Source organism: Panthera tigris, chromosome A1, assembly GCF_018350195.1.
Source record: "Panthera tigris isolate Pti1 chromosome A1, P.tigris_Pti1_mat1.1, whole genome shotgun sequence".
NCBI lineage: Eukaryota > Metazoa > Chordata > Mammalia > Carnivora > Felidae > Panthera > Panthera tigris.
Window position 1 is genome coordinate 17,858,513 of NC_056660.1, and position 16,674 is coordinate 17,875,186.

General features: G+C 41.9%; 1 protein-coding gene across 5 annotated transcripts in view; it reads left to right on the forward strand.

Annotated features, from left to right (window-relative positions):
* The window catches only part of COG6 (component of oligomeric golgi complex 6), a 130,290-nt gene that overhangs the window by 83,203 nt on the left and 30,413 nt on the right, over positions 1-16,674 (forward strand). The window contains exon 19 of one of the 5 annotated variants that reach the window (XM_042960479.1): positions 9,609-10,063. The exons of the other annotated variants lie outside the window; for them this stretch is intronic. Coding sequence (XP_042816413.1) covers positions 9,609-9,648 — 40 coding nt within the window. The 3' untranslated portion in view covers positions 9,649-10,063. Of the gene's footprint in view, positions 1-9,608; positions 10,064-16,674 lie in introns of those variants that run through there. 5 annotated transcript variants of the gene reach the window in all.

The following is a 16,674-nucleotide window of genomic DNA, read 5'->3' on the forward strand; positions in this document are numbered from 1 at the left end:
CAACACCAGGCTCTGTAATAAACAGGATTTGAAAAGCTTGCTAACATGTGCATCCATCATTGCATCCCTGTCTTGCACAAAAATGGTCACATGTATTCTAAGTAAACATAATGCAGTTTCATTGAGGGTTTTTGAATGTAGGTGAGAGGCAAAAAACGAAACTAACCCCATCCTCTGTAACAGCCAGATGTATGTACTTGATATTTAAGAGGCTGATAGCACAGAAAAGAAGGTTTTAAAGCACAGCTGTACATTTCTCATTCTGAGATGAACATACTGACTAGGTTTCATTAATTAGCTAGTTAAGATGTAAAACTGTATTAAAGAATCCCAAAATTCTGACTCTCCGTAAAAGCAACAATAAAACTGGCCCCCAAGAACCACCGAAAACAACTTTTTTTAGAACTCTAGAAACTAGCTCACAGCAAGTCAGGTTATACTTAAAAAACAAAAACAAAAAAAGGTGAGTCTTGATAACAGCATGCTTTGTGGAATTTTAAGCTAGCCCTGTGCCTTGTTCCCAAGCTTAGCAGCAGCCTTTTGCAAAGAATGTTTTTATTTTATCTGTCTCATGCCTACCCAGAAGATTCCTGTTGTAAAAGCTTATATTTATCTCATCTAACTTGGAACATTTCCAATGCTAAAGTCACCACCCCAGGATAGGGGGAGAGTTAGGGGGCGTACCTTTCTCTTCTGCCTGAAGCAATAGATAAGCATAGGGATGAACAATAGACTAAGCAAAAAGCTTAGGAAGGAAGGTTAGCAGTGAGATCTCCGTAAAGGCATGGAAAAACCCAGACATTTCCTTGGAAATCTAGAAAGCTATGTATGTGTTGTTTAGGACTGCATGCCCAGAAAAGACCAGAGAGACCCTAAGCTGTCACCTCTGGTTGCATCTTGAAGGCATGCCCCAACACTCAGCACACCCCAGTCAAGACTGGGAGGTTGTTTTGGTTCCAGACACTTAGGGAAATCTCTGTCCAATTGTTAGCAGACTGCTAAGCTAATGGACCACTTTAAGTGGTCACACACAACAGAGCAATTGTCAGTTTTACAGGATTCATTTAGCAAAATCACACACAACAACAGCTACAAAAAGCACCGACCACAGCAAACTCTGAGGTGCAGGGTAGGAGAATCTGATTTCAGCAGAATGTGTGCATTATAATGTTCCAAATGCCCACTTTTCAAGAAAAATTGTTTACAAGATACCTAAAGGACAGCCAAAACACGGGGAGGGTGGGGGGGAGCACTCAGTAGAAACTGTCTCTGAAGAAGCCCAGATGTTGGACTTAGTAGACAAAGACTTTAAATCGGCAATTTTAGATGTGTTCAGGGACTGAAGGAAGGTATGAGGACAATGCCTCCTCAAACAGAGAATATCAATAAAGAGGTAGAAATTGGAAAAGATGTTTTCATAAAGTTGTAAACTTATCAAAATTATAATTTAAAGTCATAATTTTATAAAAAGTATAAATATCTTGTCTGGGGTTGAAAATTATAATCGAAATTTAAAAATCCACTATAGGAGTTGGACAGCTGTGAACAGTCAGTAAAAAGAATCAGCAAAGTTGAAGTTAGATCAATAGAGATTATGCAATCTGAGGAACAGAAAGAAAAAAGAAGAAAGTGAACAGGGCCTCATCAGAGACCCGTGAGATGTTATCAACAATATTCACACAATGGGTGTCTTGGAAGGAAAAGAAAGGGGAAAGGGGACAAAAAAATATTTGAAGAAATATTTTTTTCAGAAACTGTACAAGTTTGTTGAAAATTTAATAACATACATTTAAGTTTACCAAGCCCAGATAAAGATACACACTGAGACACATCACGATTAAATTATCAAAAGCCAAAAACTCAGAGGGGACTTTGAAAGCAAAAAGAAAGATAACTCATCATATACATGTGATTTACAATAAGATTATCACGATGCTTTGAGGCACCTGGGTGGCTCAGTCAGTTGAGCATCCATCCGACTCTTGATTTTGGCTCAGGTCATGATGCCACCAGGGTCATGGGATCCAGCCCCGTGTCGGGCTCTGTGCTGAGTGTGGAGCCTGCTTGGGGTCTCTTCTCTCTCTCTCTCTCTCTCTCTCTCTCTCTCTCTCTTCCTCTGCCTGTCCTATATATATGTATATATATAGGATATATATATATATGTACATATATATATATACACATATATATATAATTATTACAATTCTCATCAGAAACATATAGAGGCCAAAAAGCATTTCTATTGCCAGTAAAACTGCATGTGAAAATACAGGCAAAATTAAGACATTTCAGGATAAACAAAAACTATCACACCTGCCCTAAAGAATGTTAAAGGTAGTCCTTGCAGCTGAAATGAAAAGATACTAGACAGCCACTTGAATTAACAAAGAAGGAATGGCAAGGAAGCAGAAGACTCGGGCAACACTTGTAAAGCAGCTAGACCTAACAGACATCAATGGAGCACCCCACCTGATAGCACAGTACACATTTCTCTCAAGTCCACATGCTCTCTGCTTTCTCCAAAGCAGACCGTGTGTTAGGCCCCATCTCAAGTCTCAGTAAATTTTAAAAGATTGAAATCCTGCAAAGTATCTTCTCCGACTACAATGACACAAAATTAGAAACCATTAACAAAAGGAAAATAAATAGGGAAACTAAACAACATAATCTTTTTAAATGTTTCTTATTTATTTTTGAGAGAGAGAGAGCATGAGCAGGGGAGGGGCAGAAAGAGAGGGACACACACAATCCAAAGCAGGCCCCAGGCTCCGAGCTGTCAGCACAGAGCCCGACGGGGGGGAGCTCAAACTCACGAACCATGAGATCGTGACCTGAGCTGAATGAAGTAGGACGCTTAACCGACTGAGCCACCCGGGCGCCCCTAAACAATATACTCTTAAATAACCGGTGGGTTAGAAAGAAAATAACAAAGTAATTAGAGAAAACTGTGAGATGTATGAAAGTTTGGTATAAAACCCCATACCGATACTTACGGTATGTAGCAAAAACAGTGCTCAGAAGAAAATGGATAGCTTACATTAAAGAAGAAATAAATTAACCCAACTTTACACCTTAAAAAAAAGAACTAGAAAAAAGACTAAACTACACTGAAAAGAAGAAGGGAATAATAAAGATATGACAGACATAGAGAAAATATAGAATAGAAAAATAGTGTTTCAGCGGATGGATGGGCTGGCCATTATGTAATGCATGTAGAGATGTGTTTGAATACACTTGTGAAAAAGACGCTATACACTAGTAATGAACAATCTGAAAATTAAAGTAAGAAAACAATTCCATTTACAGTAGCATCACAAAGTGTAAAATACTTAGGAATAGATTTAACCAAGGAAGTGAAATACTTATCCACTGCAAGCTACCCAACACTGTTGAAAAAAAATTAAAGATGGCCCAAACAGATGGGAAGGCATTTTATGTTCATGGATGAAGACTCCGTATTAAGATGACAATCTTCCCCAAACGAATCTATAGATTCAATGCAGTTCCTATCAAAATGTCATTTGCCTTTTTTTTTGGTCCAGAAATAGACAAGCTGATCCCAAAATGTATATGGACATACAGGGGACCATGAATAACCAAAACAATCTTGAATCTTCCCAATTTTAAAACTTACTACAATTCCACAGTTATCAAAACAGTGTGATATTGACATAAGGGCAGACATAAATGGGATAGAATTTGGAGTTCAGAAGTAAAATCATACATCCATCGTCAACTGATTTTTTTACAAGGCTGCCAAAACCCATCAATGGGGAAAGGATACTATTTTTAGCAAATGGCACCAGAAAAGCTGGGAATCCACACGCAAAAAGATCGAACCTGGGGCACCTGGCTGGCTCTGTCAGTGGGGCACACAACTCTTGATCTCGGGGTTGTGGGGTTGAGTCCTACTTTGTAGAGATTACTTAAAATCTTTAAAAAGAAAAATTGAAGTTGGACCCGTATCTCATGCCGTATACAAAAATTAGCTCAAATGGGTCAAAGATCTCAATGTAAAAATTAAGAACTAAAACGCTCAAAAGGAAACATAGGTGTAAATCTTTGTGACTTTATATTAAATAGGCAACAAATTTTCACCTTCTGTACAATACAGATTTTAAAATAGATAGTAAAATGCAGAGTCACATAATAATGTTGAATACTTGGAGCAGGTCAGTTTCTTTCTCTTATTTAGTTAAATATACTGCTTAAATAATATAAATACACAGATCTACGTATGGTTACTTTGGGGCTATAATTATATTTCAGCACAACTATCTTGAAAATATGGATTTATCTCCCCTTAGAATGTGCTTCTGCAGATAGATGATATAATTATGTGTTTTCAGATCCACATATGAAGTTACTATAAATTGGCTAAGAAATAAATATAATAATCATTTAAGTCTATCAAATTCAACTAACATTGATGTCAAAAATAAAAACTTTACTGGCACTTAAAAAAAAAACCTTCCTAGAAGTGATAATTTAGTACGTAAAAATAAATGGTACTAAACTTATGAAGATAAGGTGAATTGGGAAAATTTTTGATGGGTCTGAAAATATCCATATGAAATATTTGCATGCTTTGAGAGGATATATCATCTTTTGACAAAGTGTTTTTTCATAGTATGTGTTAAACAGTTAAAGTCCCAGCCAATCCAGGATTTTGAAAGTTTATAGCTTTGCCAGCAGGAAATTAATTTACTTGAATATTCTCTTTATTTCCATCAATGTCAAGATCTGAAATTCCACCGGAGCAAACATTACTTTTTTGCCTACTAAAAGCAGAATGATGAGAAACAAGAGCGATTTTTCTTATGCAAGCCAGCATTAAAGTTAGGTCTCATGTGTTGAGATGCCATGAGCCTGTCTAGGGATATCATATGTATGATCCTAGTTTGGGGAATTCAGACAAGAGCTGGCTTCTATTTGCAAGCCAGGCCTCAGATGGAATATAAAAGGGTAATAATGAGGAATACACTGAGGTAGAAAAATGGATTTGCCTAGGAAGCCAAGTCTTAAAAAAGGAAACCAAAGATTTGGTTAGTATTTGACAGACTTGCAATCTGTATTTGATAGAAGACCAGGAAAGGAATTTTTGTCGCTTCAAAACTGTATTTCAGAGCTCCTTTTCATAAACAACGATGTAAGCAAGCAAGCATTCCAAAGCCAGAAGGCTGCCATTAAACACAACAAAAGCAAAACACCAGGTCCAGTTACCCTGCCTTCATTCTCAATCCTACAAAGAAACCACTCACCCACCGAGTGTTAACAGGTTGATGCGATGAATCATACAATAATAAATCCTAACGGAATTTGCAGAAACCGTGCAAATACACTCCTGTGACTTATCTGTGATTTCTCCTTGCAAGTGGTAACTCGTTAGCCATGGTGTTGCTCCTGGTAACCACAGGTATCAGGAGATGATGCAGAATTAGTATTGCCTCCTACTTTGTGTGTGATACAGTGGGTGAGGCTACTGCCGTCTCTGTCGTGAATCAAATTTTTGTGTATGTGGATACACTGTTGGATCTCTCTCGCATTCTTTCCATAGGTTTACTTATTCCTGCACCAATAACAAATATTTTAATATTATAACTTCACAATCTTGATATTTGGTAGGATGTTCCGTTTTGTCTTTTTCATTTAGAATGCCTCAGGTGTTCTTGGCTCTTTGCGGTTCCACTTGGGTTTTAAAATCAACTTCTCCTTCACAAACAGCCATTGGGAATATGGTTGGGATTACTTGGACTCTATACATCAGTTGGGGTACAATGAATATCTTTATGAAGTTAAATAATCCAAATCGTGAACACGTTAAATTTTCCCTACATTACAGTAGTTTTAGTGTCCTTCAAAAAAAATGGATGTTTCTTCAAATAAATCTCAGAAAACTGTTATATTCATTCCTAAGGAACGTACAGTTCTTGTTCATAGTGTAAATGGTATCTATTTTTTAATTACATTTTAAAATTATCTGCTACTGTGTATAGAAGCAGAATTGATTTTTCTATATTGATTACCTTAGATCTAAGCATTTAGCTCACTTATATCTAATGATTGGGGGGGTGGTTTCTATATAGACATTTATATTTGAGACTAGATGACAGTTTCGTTTCCTTCTTGACAATCTTTATGCCCTTCGTTTCTTGTCTTGCTATGCTGACTAGGACTTCCAGCCCAATGTTAACCCAGAGCAATGATAATGGACACTTTTTGTAATTCAGATTTTAAACATGTTCCCAGTATCTCACCATTAGGAATTACGTTTGCTGTAGGTTTTCAGTAGATTAATCAGAGAGCATCAAATGATCATATGGCTCTTCTCTTTTTTAATGTTAATGTGGTAAATGACATGTGTACTTTTTCTGATCATAGATCACTCTTGCATTCCTGGGATGATCCCAGACCGATTGTATTCTTTTCTCTTTTTGTACAAACCACTGGATTTAGTTTTGTTTTATATATTGACTAGTGATCTTGCTAAATTTACTAGTAAATTCCAACTGGTATTTGTAGATGCTTGTGTAAACTTTATAAATTCAGTCACACAGTCTATGATGAATGACGGTTTTACTCTTTCTTGTTAGTCTTTCTGGCTGTATGACACTGTGCAGTGTCCAACCAGTGCAACACGTACAGTGTTGAATAGAAGTGGTGATAGCGATCACCCTTGTCTTTTTCCAAAATGTGAGGAAGGAGGGAAAGCTTTTCCTAGGCTGATATTTTGTAAATAAGCTTTACCAAATTAAGAAAGTCCCCTTCTGTCCCTGGTTTGTTATGATTACTTTAAATCATAACGAGTATTGAATTTTATCAAATGTAGGTTTTGTTTTTTGTTTTTAGGTAACTATAGTCTTTATCCCCCTTTCTTTGCTTAATGTGGAGGATTTCAAATGTCAAAACAACTTTGCATTCCCGGAATAAACCCAATGGTTATAAAGAACAATCTTTTTTATATGCCTCTTGGTTTGATTTATTTATATTTTATTTATAGTTTTTACTTTATGCCCATGGCAGATTGCCCTGTAATTTTCCTTTCTTTTAATATCTTTGTCAGGTTTTGGTAGCAAGATTGTACTGACCTATTAGCACATAATCTCTTTTTCTCCTATCTGGAATAGTTTGTGTAAGATTGTTGTTACTTCTTCCTTAAGTACTTGGAAGAATTCCAAGAGCAGCCAACTTGTCTAGAGATGTCTTTGTGAGAAGTTTTAAATTTTGGATTCAATTTTTAAAATATATTTAAGACTATTCATATGGTCCATTTTGTCTTGTGTCAGTTTTGATGAATTCTGTTTTTCAAGATATATGTCCATTTCATCTAAATTTGTCATAATGTTCTCCTTAATGTTCTTATCTTTAAAAAAAAGTTTATTTATTTTGAGAGAGAGAGAGAGAGAGAGAGAGAGAGAGAGAGAGAATCCTAAGCAGGCTCCATGCCGTCAGCACAAGAGCCTGAGCCCAATGCAGAGTTCAGTTTCAGGGAACCGTGAGATCATGACCTGAGCCAACATCAAGAGTAGGAGGCTTAACCAACTAAGTCACCCAGGCACCCCTCCTTATCTTTTTTAATGTCTGTGGACATGGTATTAATAATTTATTCTGTCTTTCTTGATTAGTCTTGCTAAGAGTTATGAACTTTGTTAGTGTTTTCAAGGAGTCTGGTTTTGACATGGTTGACTATCTTTATTTACATTTCATTGATTTTTTGCTCTATTTTTATTATTTCCTTCCTTTTACTTTGTTATTTGCTCTTCATTTTCAACCTTCTTTTTTTTTAAATTATTTTTTAATGTTTATTCATTTTTGAGAGACAGAGCATGAGTGGGGGACGGGCAGAGAGAGAGGGAGACAGAATCTGAAGCAGTTTCCAGGCTCTGACATGTCAGCACAGAACCTGCCGCGGGGCTCGGACTCACGAACCGTGAGATCATGACCTGAGCCAAAGTCGGACACTTAACCAACTGAGCCACGAATGCTCCCCATTCATTTTCTACCTTCTTGAAGTAGATGTTTATACAGATGGTCCCTGACTTACTATAGTGCAACTTACAATTTTTTGACTTTGCAGGGTTGCAAAAGCAATATGCATTCAGTTGGAACTGTACTTCAGATTTTGAATTTTGATCTTTCCCTGGGCTGGTAATATGCAGTAGGATCTTCTCCTGTGATACTGGACAGCAGCAGGGAGCCACAGCTCCCAATCAGCCTCGCAATCGCAGGGGTAAACAACTGATACCCTTACCACCATTGTGTTTTTTACTTTCAGTGCTGTGTTTTAGAAATTAAATGGGATATTCAACACTTTATTCTAAAATAGGCTTTGTATTAGATGATTTGCCCACTCTAAGTGTTCTGAGCACACTTAAGGTCGGCTAGCAAGGCTAAGCTATATGTTCAGTAGATTAGGTATATTAAATGCATTTTCAACTGATTTCAACTTACAGTGGATTTAATGAGACAAGCCTATTGTAGGTCAAGGAAAATTAGTATCAATTTTCAAACTCTTTTTGGTAATATATTCATTGAAATATCTGTATTGCTGTGTAAACATAAACTTAGCTATATCCATGTTTTTATATGGCATACCTTCATTATTTTTCACTTCAAAATATTTTCTAACTTTCATTGTGATTTCTTCTTTGACTCATGGACTACTTCAAAATGTATTTCCAAACATGAAGATTTCCTAGTCGTCTATTGATTATTGATAGCAAGTTTAACTCCAGTGTAGCCAGCCAGTATATTGTATATCAATCTTTATATATTTGTTCATAGTTGTTTTATGGTCCAGCATACTATTTTATTTATTTTTAAGTTTCTTTCTTTATTTTGAGAAGGAGAGAGGGAGAGAAAGAGAATCCCAAACCCATCAATGCACCATGAGTGCAGAGCCCGATGTGGGGCTCAAACTCACAAACCATGAGATCTAACCTGACCCAGAGTCCAGGGCTTCACCGACTGAACCACCCAGGCACCCCCAGAATACTATTTTAGCGAAGGATGTCTCCTTTATATTTGGAAAGGATGTGTTCTTAGTTATTGGGTGCCGAGTTCTATACATGTTGAGGGGATAAATGTTGTTAATCTTGTTCAAATCATCTATTGGATTTAGGTATTTTATCTGCATGTTACATCAGCTGCTGAGAGATACTTGTTAAAAATGTTAACTGAGATTGTGTGTTTGGTTTTTTTTAGTTTAGTTTTTTTTTTTTTTTCAGTTTTTGCCTTACATGTTTTGAGGCTATTTCTAGACATTTCAACTTTATCTATTCTGATTTTTTTCTTTGCACCCTTAGTTTCTCAGAAGTATGTGATTTGTATTTTTACTATTAACATTTGTAACAAGGGAGTGAGGCAATAAAATTTGTTTCATAAAAAGAACGATTGACGATGACAATAGATTTCCTTCTGCCATGCCCCCTGTGTCCTACTTCACAGTTGGAAAAATAAACTGTGCCTTATCAGTTAAGCCAGTCATTGATCTATGAACTCCTGGCAACACCCGTCACTTTGGTCCCAGGGCAAATGAAGCTAAATTCGCAGAGCGCATTGAGTTACCATTCATATTGTTCACTTTTATTCTTCTCCCAAACCCTCAGGTGGGTGACTTGGATTCTGTTGGCTCTGACTGTGTTTTGAATACCAGCATCTGACTTGAATCTCTACGAGATCAACCTGTGAAGACAATCTGATTTCATTAACCAAAATGACCTTATCTCACAATGAGTTGTGGTGCATAATTGCGTTAACAAGCATAAGCAAGAATGCCAGCTTCCAGTGTTCTGAGACGGTGTATGATGTGCATCCTTTTCATCACTGAGTGTAGCCACATTCTTTGTAGATGGTTTCTTGAATGAAATGAGGCGACTTTCTGCCTTGGTGGACGTTCTGAGGTTTATACAAACTGTCCGTAATCCGAAGCATCAACTTAATGTGAAACTCAGTGTGGTTTATATCTAATAGCTTCTGAGACTTTTTCATAGAAGTTTGGTGGTCGGCAAAGGAATTATTGGAATAAAAATATCACAGCTTCTGTGCTGTGTGCAGATACTCACTGAACGTGATGAAGGAATTACTGTCTAACCGTGCACATATTCTGAGTAATTAGGCCGCGTGCCAAAACCATTAAGGCTCAAATGCCAAGTGCCTGTAGGGAGGGTTCTGTTACAGGATTTAGCAACCAACCCCTGGCTCAGTTACCAGGGGGTGGCACTCCAAGCTTCCTGATGGCAGTGCCAGCCTGGCTGAGACTCCGCAGCTGCCTCCCGGCCACTGCTGGCTTCCAGGGACCCTCCCCGATGCTGCCCCGTGCCCACCCTTCTTGCCCATCTGCCCTCCATCTGCCTGCCACTCGAGTGGCGGGTGCACAGTTGGGGGCACCTTACAAGCTGAGTCATGACACCCAGATGGCACATTGCATTCACCTTTCCTGTGCCTCCACGGCTCTTTCTCCAGTTTGGCAGCTTCCGAGGAAAGGGTTGCCAATTCCCGTTTCATAACATTTCAGGGGCTCCATTCTGAGGCTTCTGGGTATCCTGGCACTCAAGGAACCTGGGCCTGGGGGCAGGATAGGGAGATCCATTCAGGGATTATGGACATCCAGGCACCCCTGGCCCGCACCCAAAAAAACCTGAGGGAACAAGAGTAGCCTTTGTAACTCCAGAATTTCATCGAGATGAGCTGAAATCTGGTTCTGTCATTTCCCCGTCTACATCTCGCCCTGTTCTACAGCCGCCCCCCGCAAAAACCCAAAAAAAACAGAGCTGTGCGGTATCTTCACAATTTGACTTTTATCCAGAACCGAGGCTCTTTATTTGTTAGAGCTAAGCGTTCGGTCCAAGATTTTCTAATTCTTTCTGTGGGAACTTGAATCAGCACCCCCTCCCCAATCCCCCGTAGAAGCAGATGGGGATCTTGGCGAGCTTTAGAAGCCCAGGACTTGGCAGGTTGAGAGTTCTATTTGCCAGGCTGAATTGCTTGTAATTAAAACGCTCATCCTCCTCCTTTTTGCACTTCTGAACTTATCTGACGAATCAAGAGAGTATTTAATCATGCATAGAAACAAATCTGTTCATATAAGTGAAGATCTGCATTTGAAGTCAGGGACTCAGCAGCGGAGGTGAGTCAGTCCCACAGGCTGGTTAGGGTGACGGGGCCCAGTCAGTGTCCGGTGCCCGGATTGGGGCCGGGTGTCCAGTCTTCCCCTCTCTCCCCTTCTTCCGCTGTTTCCCGTCTCCATTCCCTTGCCTCAGCTGTGGCCACAGTCAACACTCCTGGACGTGGGATTTGGGTTTTGTTAGTGACACTTGCTGACACCAGATTGTTAATGTTTCTCTGCTTTCTAATACTGAAAAGAAAATAACTCATTAGCCTTGACATTTTAATGTGTGAGTGCTCTGAGACCAAACTTCACTTTGCTCCTTCCAGACGGAGTGGTGGTAATTGCCAGGTTGAGTGCACGTTAGAAGCTCGAGAACAGAGTGAGGCATGACCACGCGTGGCTCTTGGGGTGATGAGAGCTCAGAGTTAATTTTAGAAACAACTGTTTAACAAAATAATCCAGAGGAGGTGAGTAGCTGGATTTGTCTCCATTTAGGAACTCTCACGTGGGCCATTGGTGATGTGGGTGTTAGAAATGGAGGTGGTGCTCAGATGGGAGCATTGGGGCACCACCCGTGAGGACAGCAGAGCAGTATCCCCGGGCGCTCGAACAGTGGGACATTTGCTGAATCTAGCCAGGGACCGCTGGTGTGCGTTCTTACAGGGAGGAGGAGGAACCGTCCCTTGTGCGGGCCCCCTCACAGGTTGGCGAGGGCTCCTCGCAGTTATCCTCTGGTACCTCGATTTACCTGTCACCCGGGCAGACGGCTCCAGGTTCAGCTCAGAGAGCTGCCGTGAAGGGGAGCGGGCGTGAAGATTGCCCTACCGCTTGGTTGCTTGGGCAGCCAGGCCAGGATGGACTCTGGAGACCGGGGACGGGGAAGGGGACGGAGCAGATCTTTGCCACCCAAGACTCTACCTTGCAAACTGGAGACTCCCCAGCAGGGATAGGACCTGGCTGCCGTTAGCGAGGCCCAACCCCGAGCCCTCATCGCTGTGCGAGGAGACATCATCCCAAGTCCTTCGGCAGGCTCCGCCCGGCACCAGGGTCTCCTTCCGTCGAGGTGGCTCAGTCAAGCGCTCCGACTGCTCCCGTTCACATGCATTTATGCAATTTTGTTTTCTCGCAGTTTAACACACGTGTCTCTGTCTATCTCTTTCACACTCACACACAATGAGATTTAGTAACCCATTTTAATGAGGCAATTATATTTTAACTCTATTATGTGCAATTATCCACTCACATAAATTGCCCCAGCTGGAGCGCCTGGTGTCCATGTCTCGCTGGCTGGCACTCAGCTGCTGGCCCCCGGGGGCAGCTGGGCCTCCAGCACGGGAACACTGCCGCGGTGGCCGCCCCTGCTGCTCTCCACAGGTGGCTCACTGCTGCCAAGGGGCAGGGACATTTGCAATTTCTGGCCCACCCAGCCGAGCTCTTGATTGCTGCGTGGGTGGCCTAGAACTTTGTCATCCGCTCTGCTGTGCTGGCGGTGTTGTTTATCCAGACCCGGAGCCCTAGGTAGCCTCCTAGCTTGGAGGGGCCGGAAAAACAAACTCGGATAATCGGAGCCATGCACCTTGGCCTCACGTTTTCCCCGTTAATCGTCTAGGCTCTAGGTGCCTCGGGCTGGGGATGAGAGGCGGCGGCCTCTGTACCCCCGTCCTACCCCATGGTAACTTTAAAGCAGAGGTTTTAATGATGAGATAGGTACCTCATGCAAAGTAGTGATTTAATTTACGTGGTCGCACAAAGCAGGACAAAGCAGTCACCCAAGGACTTGCCGCCCAACTCACTAGAATGTTCCCAACGCGTTCGCATCTACCTGGGGGTGTCCGTTTCACCCTTGCCCTCCGAAGGCACCATTTGCTTGAACTTTGTCCTGACCTGTCGCTTCATTTTTTTGGAAAGTTCTATCACATACGCACGCATCATTCCGTAGGTAGCCTTCTGTAGCTTTCTCCTCCACGTAGCGTCATGCGAAAGATTCATCTCTGCAACTCTCTAGAGTTCTGGCTCATTCATAGCCATTGCTGTATACTCTTGTGTGACACTTTCTTTGTAGCCACCCCCCTGTCAAATGAACCTTTGGGTTTTCTAGGTGTTTTTGTTTGTTTGCTTTGCACTATGAGCAAGGCTTCCGTGATATTCCTGGGTACACAAACAAAGTACAAATACGTGGGAATTTCTCTACCTTGGAGTGGAATTTCTGGATTTTAGCACATGAGAACGTTCAAGGCTTTCAGAGAATGCCAAACTGCCTTCCAAAGTGGTTGAACAAACGCGTGGCCCCCTCCTGCCAGGTGGTGGCTTTTGCAGTTTTCCAGATTCGTCCCACAGTGTCCTGTGTCCGGTCCAGTATGATATAATGGTTACGAGCATCATTTCGACCTGTGGGAACTTGGACAGACCAGTTGCTGTCTCTAAGCCTCAGTTTTCCTATCGGTGAGGTTGGAGGAAATGCTCGAGCAGGGTACCTTAACACCTGGTGGGGCACATCGGCAAACTTCCTTGCCTTAGGGAAAATGCAACATCTCCCAGCAACTAGGTGCCTTCGCATTGCCAAGTGCAGCTAAACCAAAATTCCTTGTGCTGTGGTCTAAGATGCTTGCTACTTGGTACTCTTCACGATTTAAATCTGTCCCGCAAAGAAAATGAGAGATCAATAAGATACCAGAAGGTATGAACATTTTCTGGTTGTATCACAGGTGGTAACTTGGGGATTTATGTAATTAGCACCCACCGCTATGCTGTTATCTTGTACATATTAGCTGCATTTTCTCTTTGGGCCGTCAGTAGAATACCATTGCCCTCAGGGCCCCGTAAGGCGACATGAGCCACCCCGAGTCTCCCGTATGCTGACGGAGCTGTCCTCAGAGGCAGGCAACAGTGACGCTAAGAGCCGTAACGTTAGTACAGGGCTTTTACAAAGCATTATTCCTGAACGGCCCGTCAGTCGTCTGTCCGCTGAGGTCCTCAGGGTGCAATGTTATTTCTGTTCCTGCTTCTACGGATAAAGAAACTGAAACTTAGAGACAATTAAGTGACTTGTCTTACGTAAGTGACAGAAGCTGGACTGAAGCCAAGCCTTCGGTCACTGGGCCCAATGCTTTTTGTCCCATCGCCTCCCCAGTCTGACTGTATTATGTTCCATTGTGTGTGTTTGTTCATTTTTTCCCTTTCTACGTTATTTAGTAATCCAGCTGATTATATTAAAAATAAAAAGAAATTCATTTGTGTTTCCAGGGGTGGCTGTAGCCATTAGTCAGACTACTGAACAAAGCTCGCTGTCAAATTGGCTTTCAGAGGAACGGTTCGAGAATTAATTGTAAAAGGCTTACTCGTAATGAAAAAGCCTTAGGATCACGGGCTTTCATTTCTCCCAATCAGGTTTTAATTACTGAAAAGTTTGGTAACAACTGAAGCGTGTAGTTACTGCCCTCTTTGTTCCTCATTGTCTTCTCTTCTCGTTTCTGCAAGACCTCATTTGATGATATGAATCGTCTTTTTAGGGTTCATTTTCACTAAGAAAAAGTTCTGCCTTCTCCGGGGCTCAAGCAGGCACCGCTCCTCCGGTCGTGGGGAGAAGCGGGCACAGCGGCCCACAGCTGCCACCCACTCAGGGGAGCGCGGGGAAAGAGCTGCCACCACTAGGGGGCGTCCCATACAAGGCTGAGGGACGAGGACCGCCCCGCTGCCGAACAACTCAGGGCCTGTCCCCCGAATATCACTGGACAGGTTAACAGAGCCAACGGGCTCTCTGGCCTATTCCCGGCAGATTCGGAAAGGCGCTTGCCCCGCTCGGGTCACACTGCGAGACTTTTGGGCACTTCTTTGTGCATTGTTTCCGTGTCCGACAAGATCTGTGTGTTTGATCCAGAGGCACCAAGGCAGAGCTACGGGATGCCGTGAACCTCAGCCTCTCCCCGGGTTTCCCCAACCCCACAAAGCAGACATTGGTATCGCTGTTTTCCAGATGAGAATCGGGAAGGTCTGAGAGGTTGAGGGACTTTTCCCCGGTGGCAGAACAGGGATCAAAGACAGTTCTGTCCACCCTGTGCTCTCCTTAGCTCTCCAGCCTCCCTCCATCCTAATGCCGGGAAGGGAAAAGAGCAAATCTGTCTCAGAGGCAACCAGAGGAAGGAGACTGGTCTTCCGAGGGTGCCTCTCCTTTGGGATATTTACCTACACTTGTTTCTTGGGAAGAGGCTTAGGCCTGGACTGAGGCAGCAGTGAGTATTTTCCAAATGGACTCGCCTGGCTGTGTGAAGGGAGAGGTGATCTGGATTTCCCTACTAGGGGGAGCCCTGAGCTCTGGAGATTCTTTGTGAGGCTCCTAACAGACAAGAGGAAGAGAAGATACTTTTCTGCTGACAACCACAGAGGCCAGGGCACCATGATTTTCAGTAATTAGAAGCTAATTATCTCTGTCCACCCCTGCTTTGATTAGAACAGGAAGAAAACAAAACAAAACAAAACCTTGAACTGAAGATTGTCTGATTGTAGATTGGAGGTGCCCAGTCTCTAAAAGAACCAGGCCACCGTCACTCATCGGTTCTCCAGAGAGTAGTCATTGGAACGGAGAAATTCGGCGCTCGCCTGACTCCCGTCAGGACTCTTTTAAGGCTGGTAGTTTTGTGGAAATAGGCTAATTCTTTCCTGTGACCTATGTTCCATCCACCTAATATTCAGCTCCTTGTTATTGAAACATGAACACGTTCTTTAGAATAAGAAATGCTGCGTCAGCCTGTGTAAACCTGTCATCCTGTACTCAAATTAGTCCTGATGGAAATGGAAATTATCTATCTATTGACATTTTTGTTTGCTCCATGATATATCTATTGGCCAAAATGAACCGAAAAATCAACCACACCAGGGAACACGACGGTTGTCAGAAGTTTGAGTAGGCCAGTGTAAAATGGCCGCGGGAACCCACATGGGTGCACTTTGTGCAGCTGAGTGGGCAAGCTCCAGAACGATCTCCCGTTTCATGGAGCAGGATTGTCTAACTGCAGGAAAAGGCCCATCCAACTGCCTCCCTGGCACTGTGAATAGGGCAGTAAGCCCTGAGTGTATATCTGCCAAAGGGCATCTCAGTTGTGACTTGCAGAATCTTCCATATTATCTGTTTTTCCCCAACCTTCATGTAATTTTAAAACTTTATACATGTACATTTGGAAGGCTTCTTTTCGCTACTAGAAATTCATGTTTGTTTGTTTGTTTGCTTTTTAATAAATTGCTCGGCCAATTATTTCTGGTGTTCAGAACAGAACGTGGGATACTCATTAAATATGGTTGTGAAAAAAATCTGAGAACTGTATTTAGTGTTTTTGGTACAACTTACATTATGCTCAGCTGCTCTCCTATTTGATCTGTGGTTGGGGATAAGCATGAAGTAAGCGTTCATTGGATGTTAGCAGTTCTTATCTTTATTATGGTTATATTGCTGAAAGGTAGATTGGGAAAAAGAAAAAAAAATGCGCACAACTCAGTTGTCTCTACCCACTTAATCCTTGGTGTCACGGGAAAAGTTCTAGATGAAAAATGAGGACATCTGGGTTCTAGTC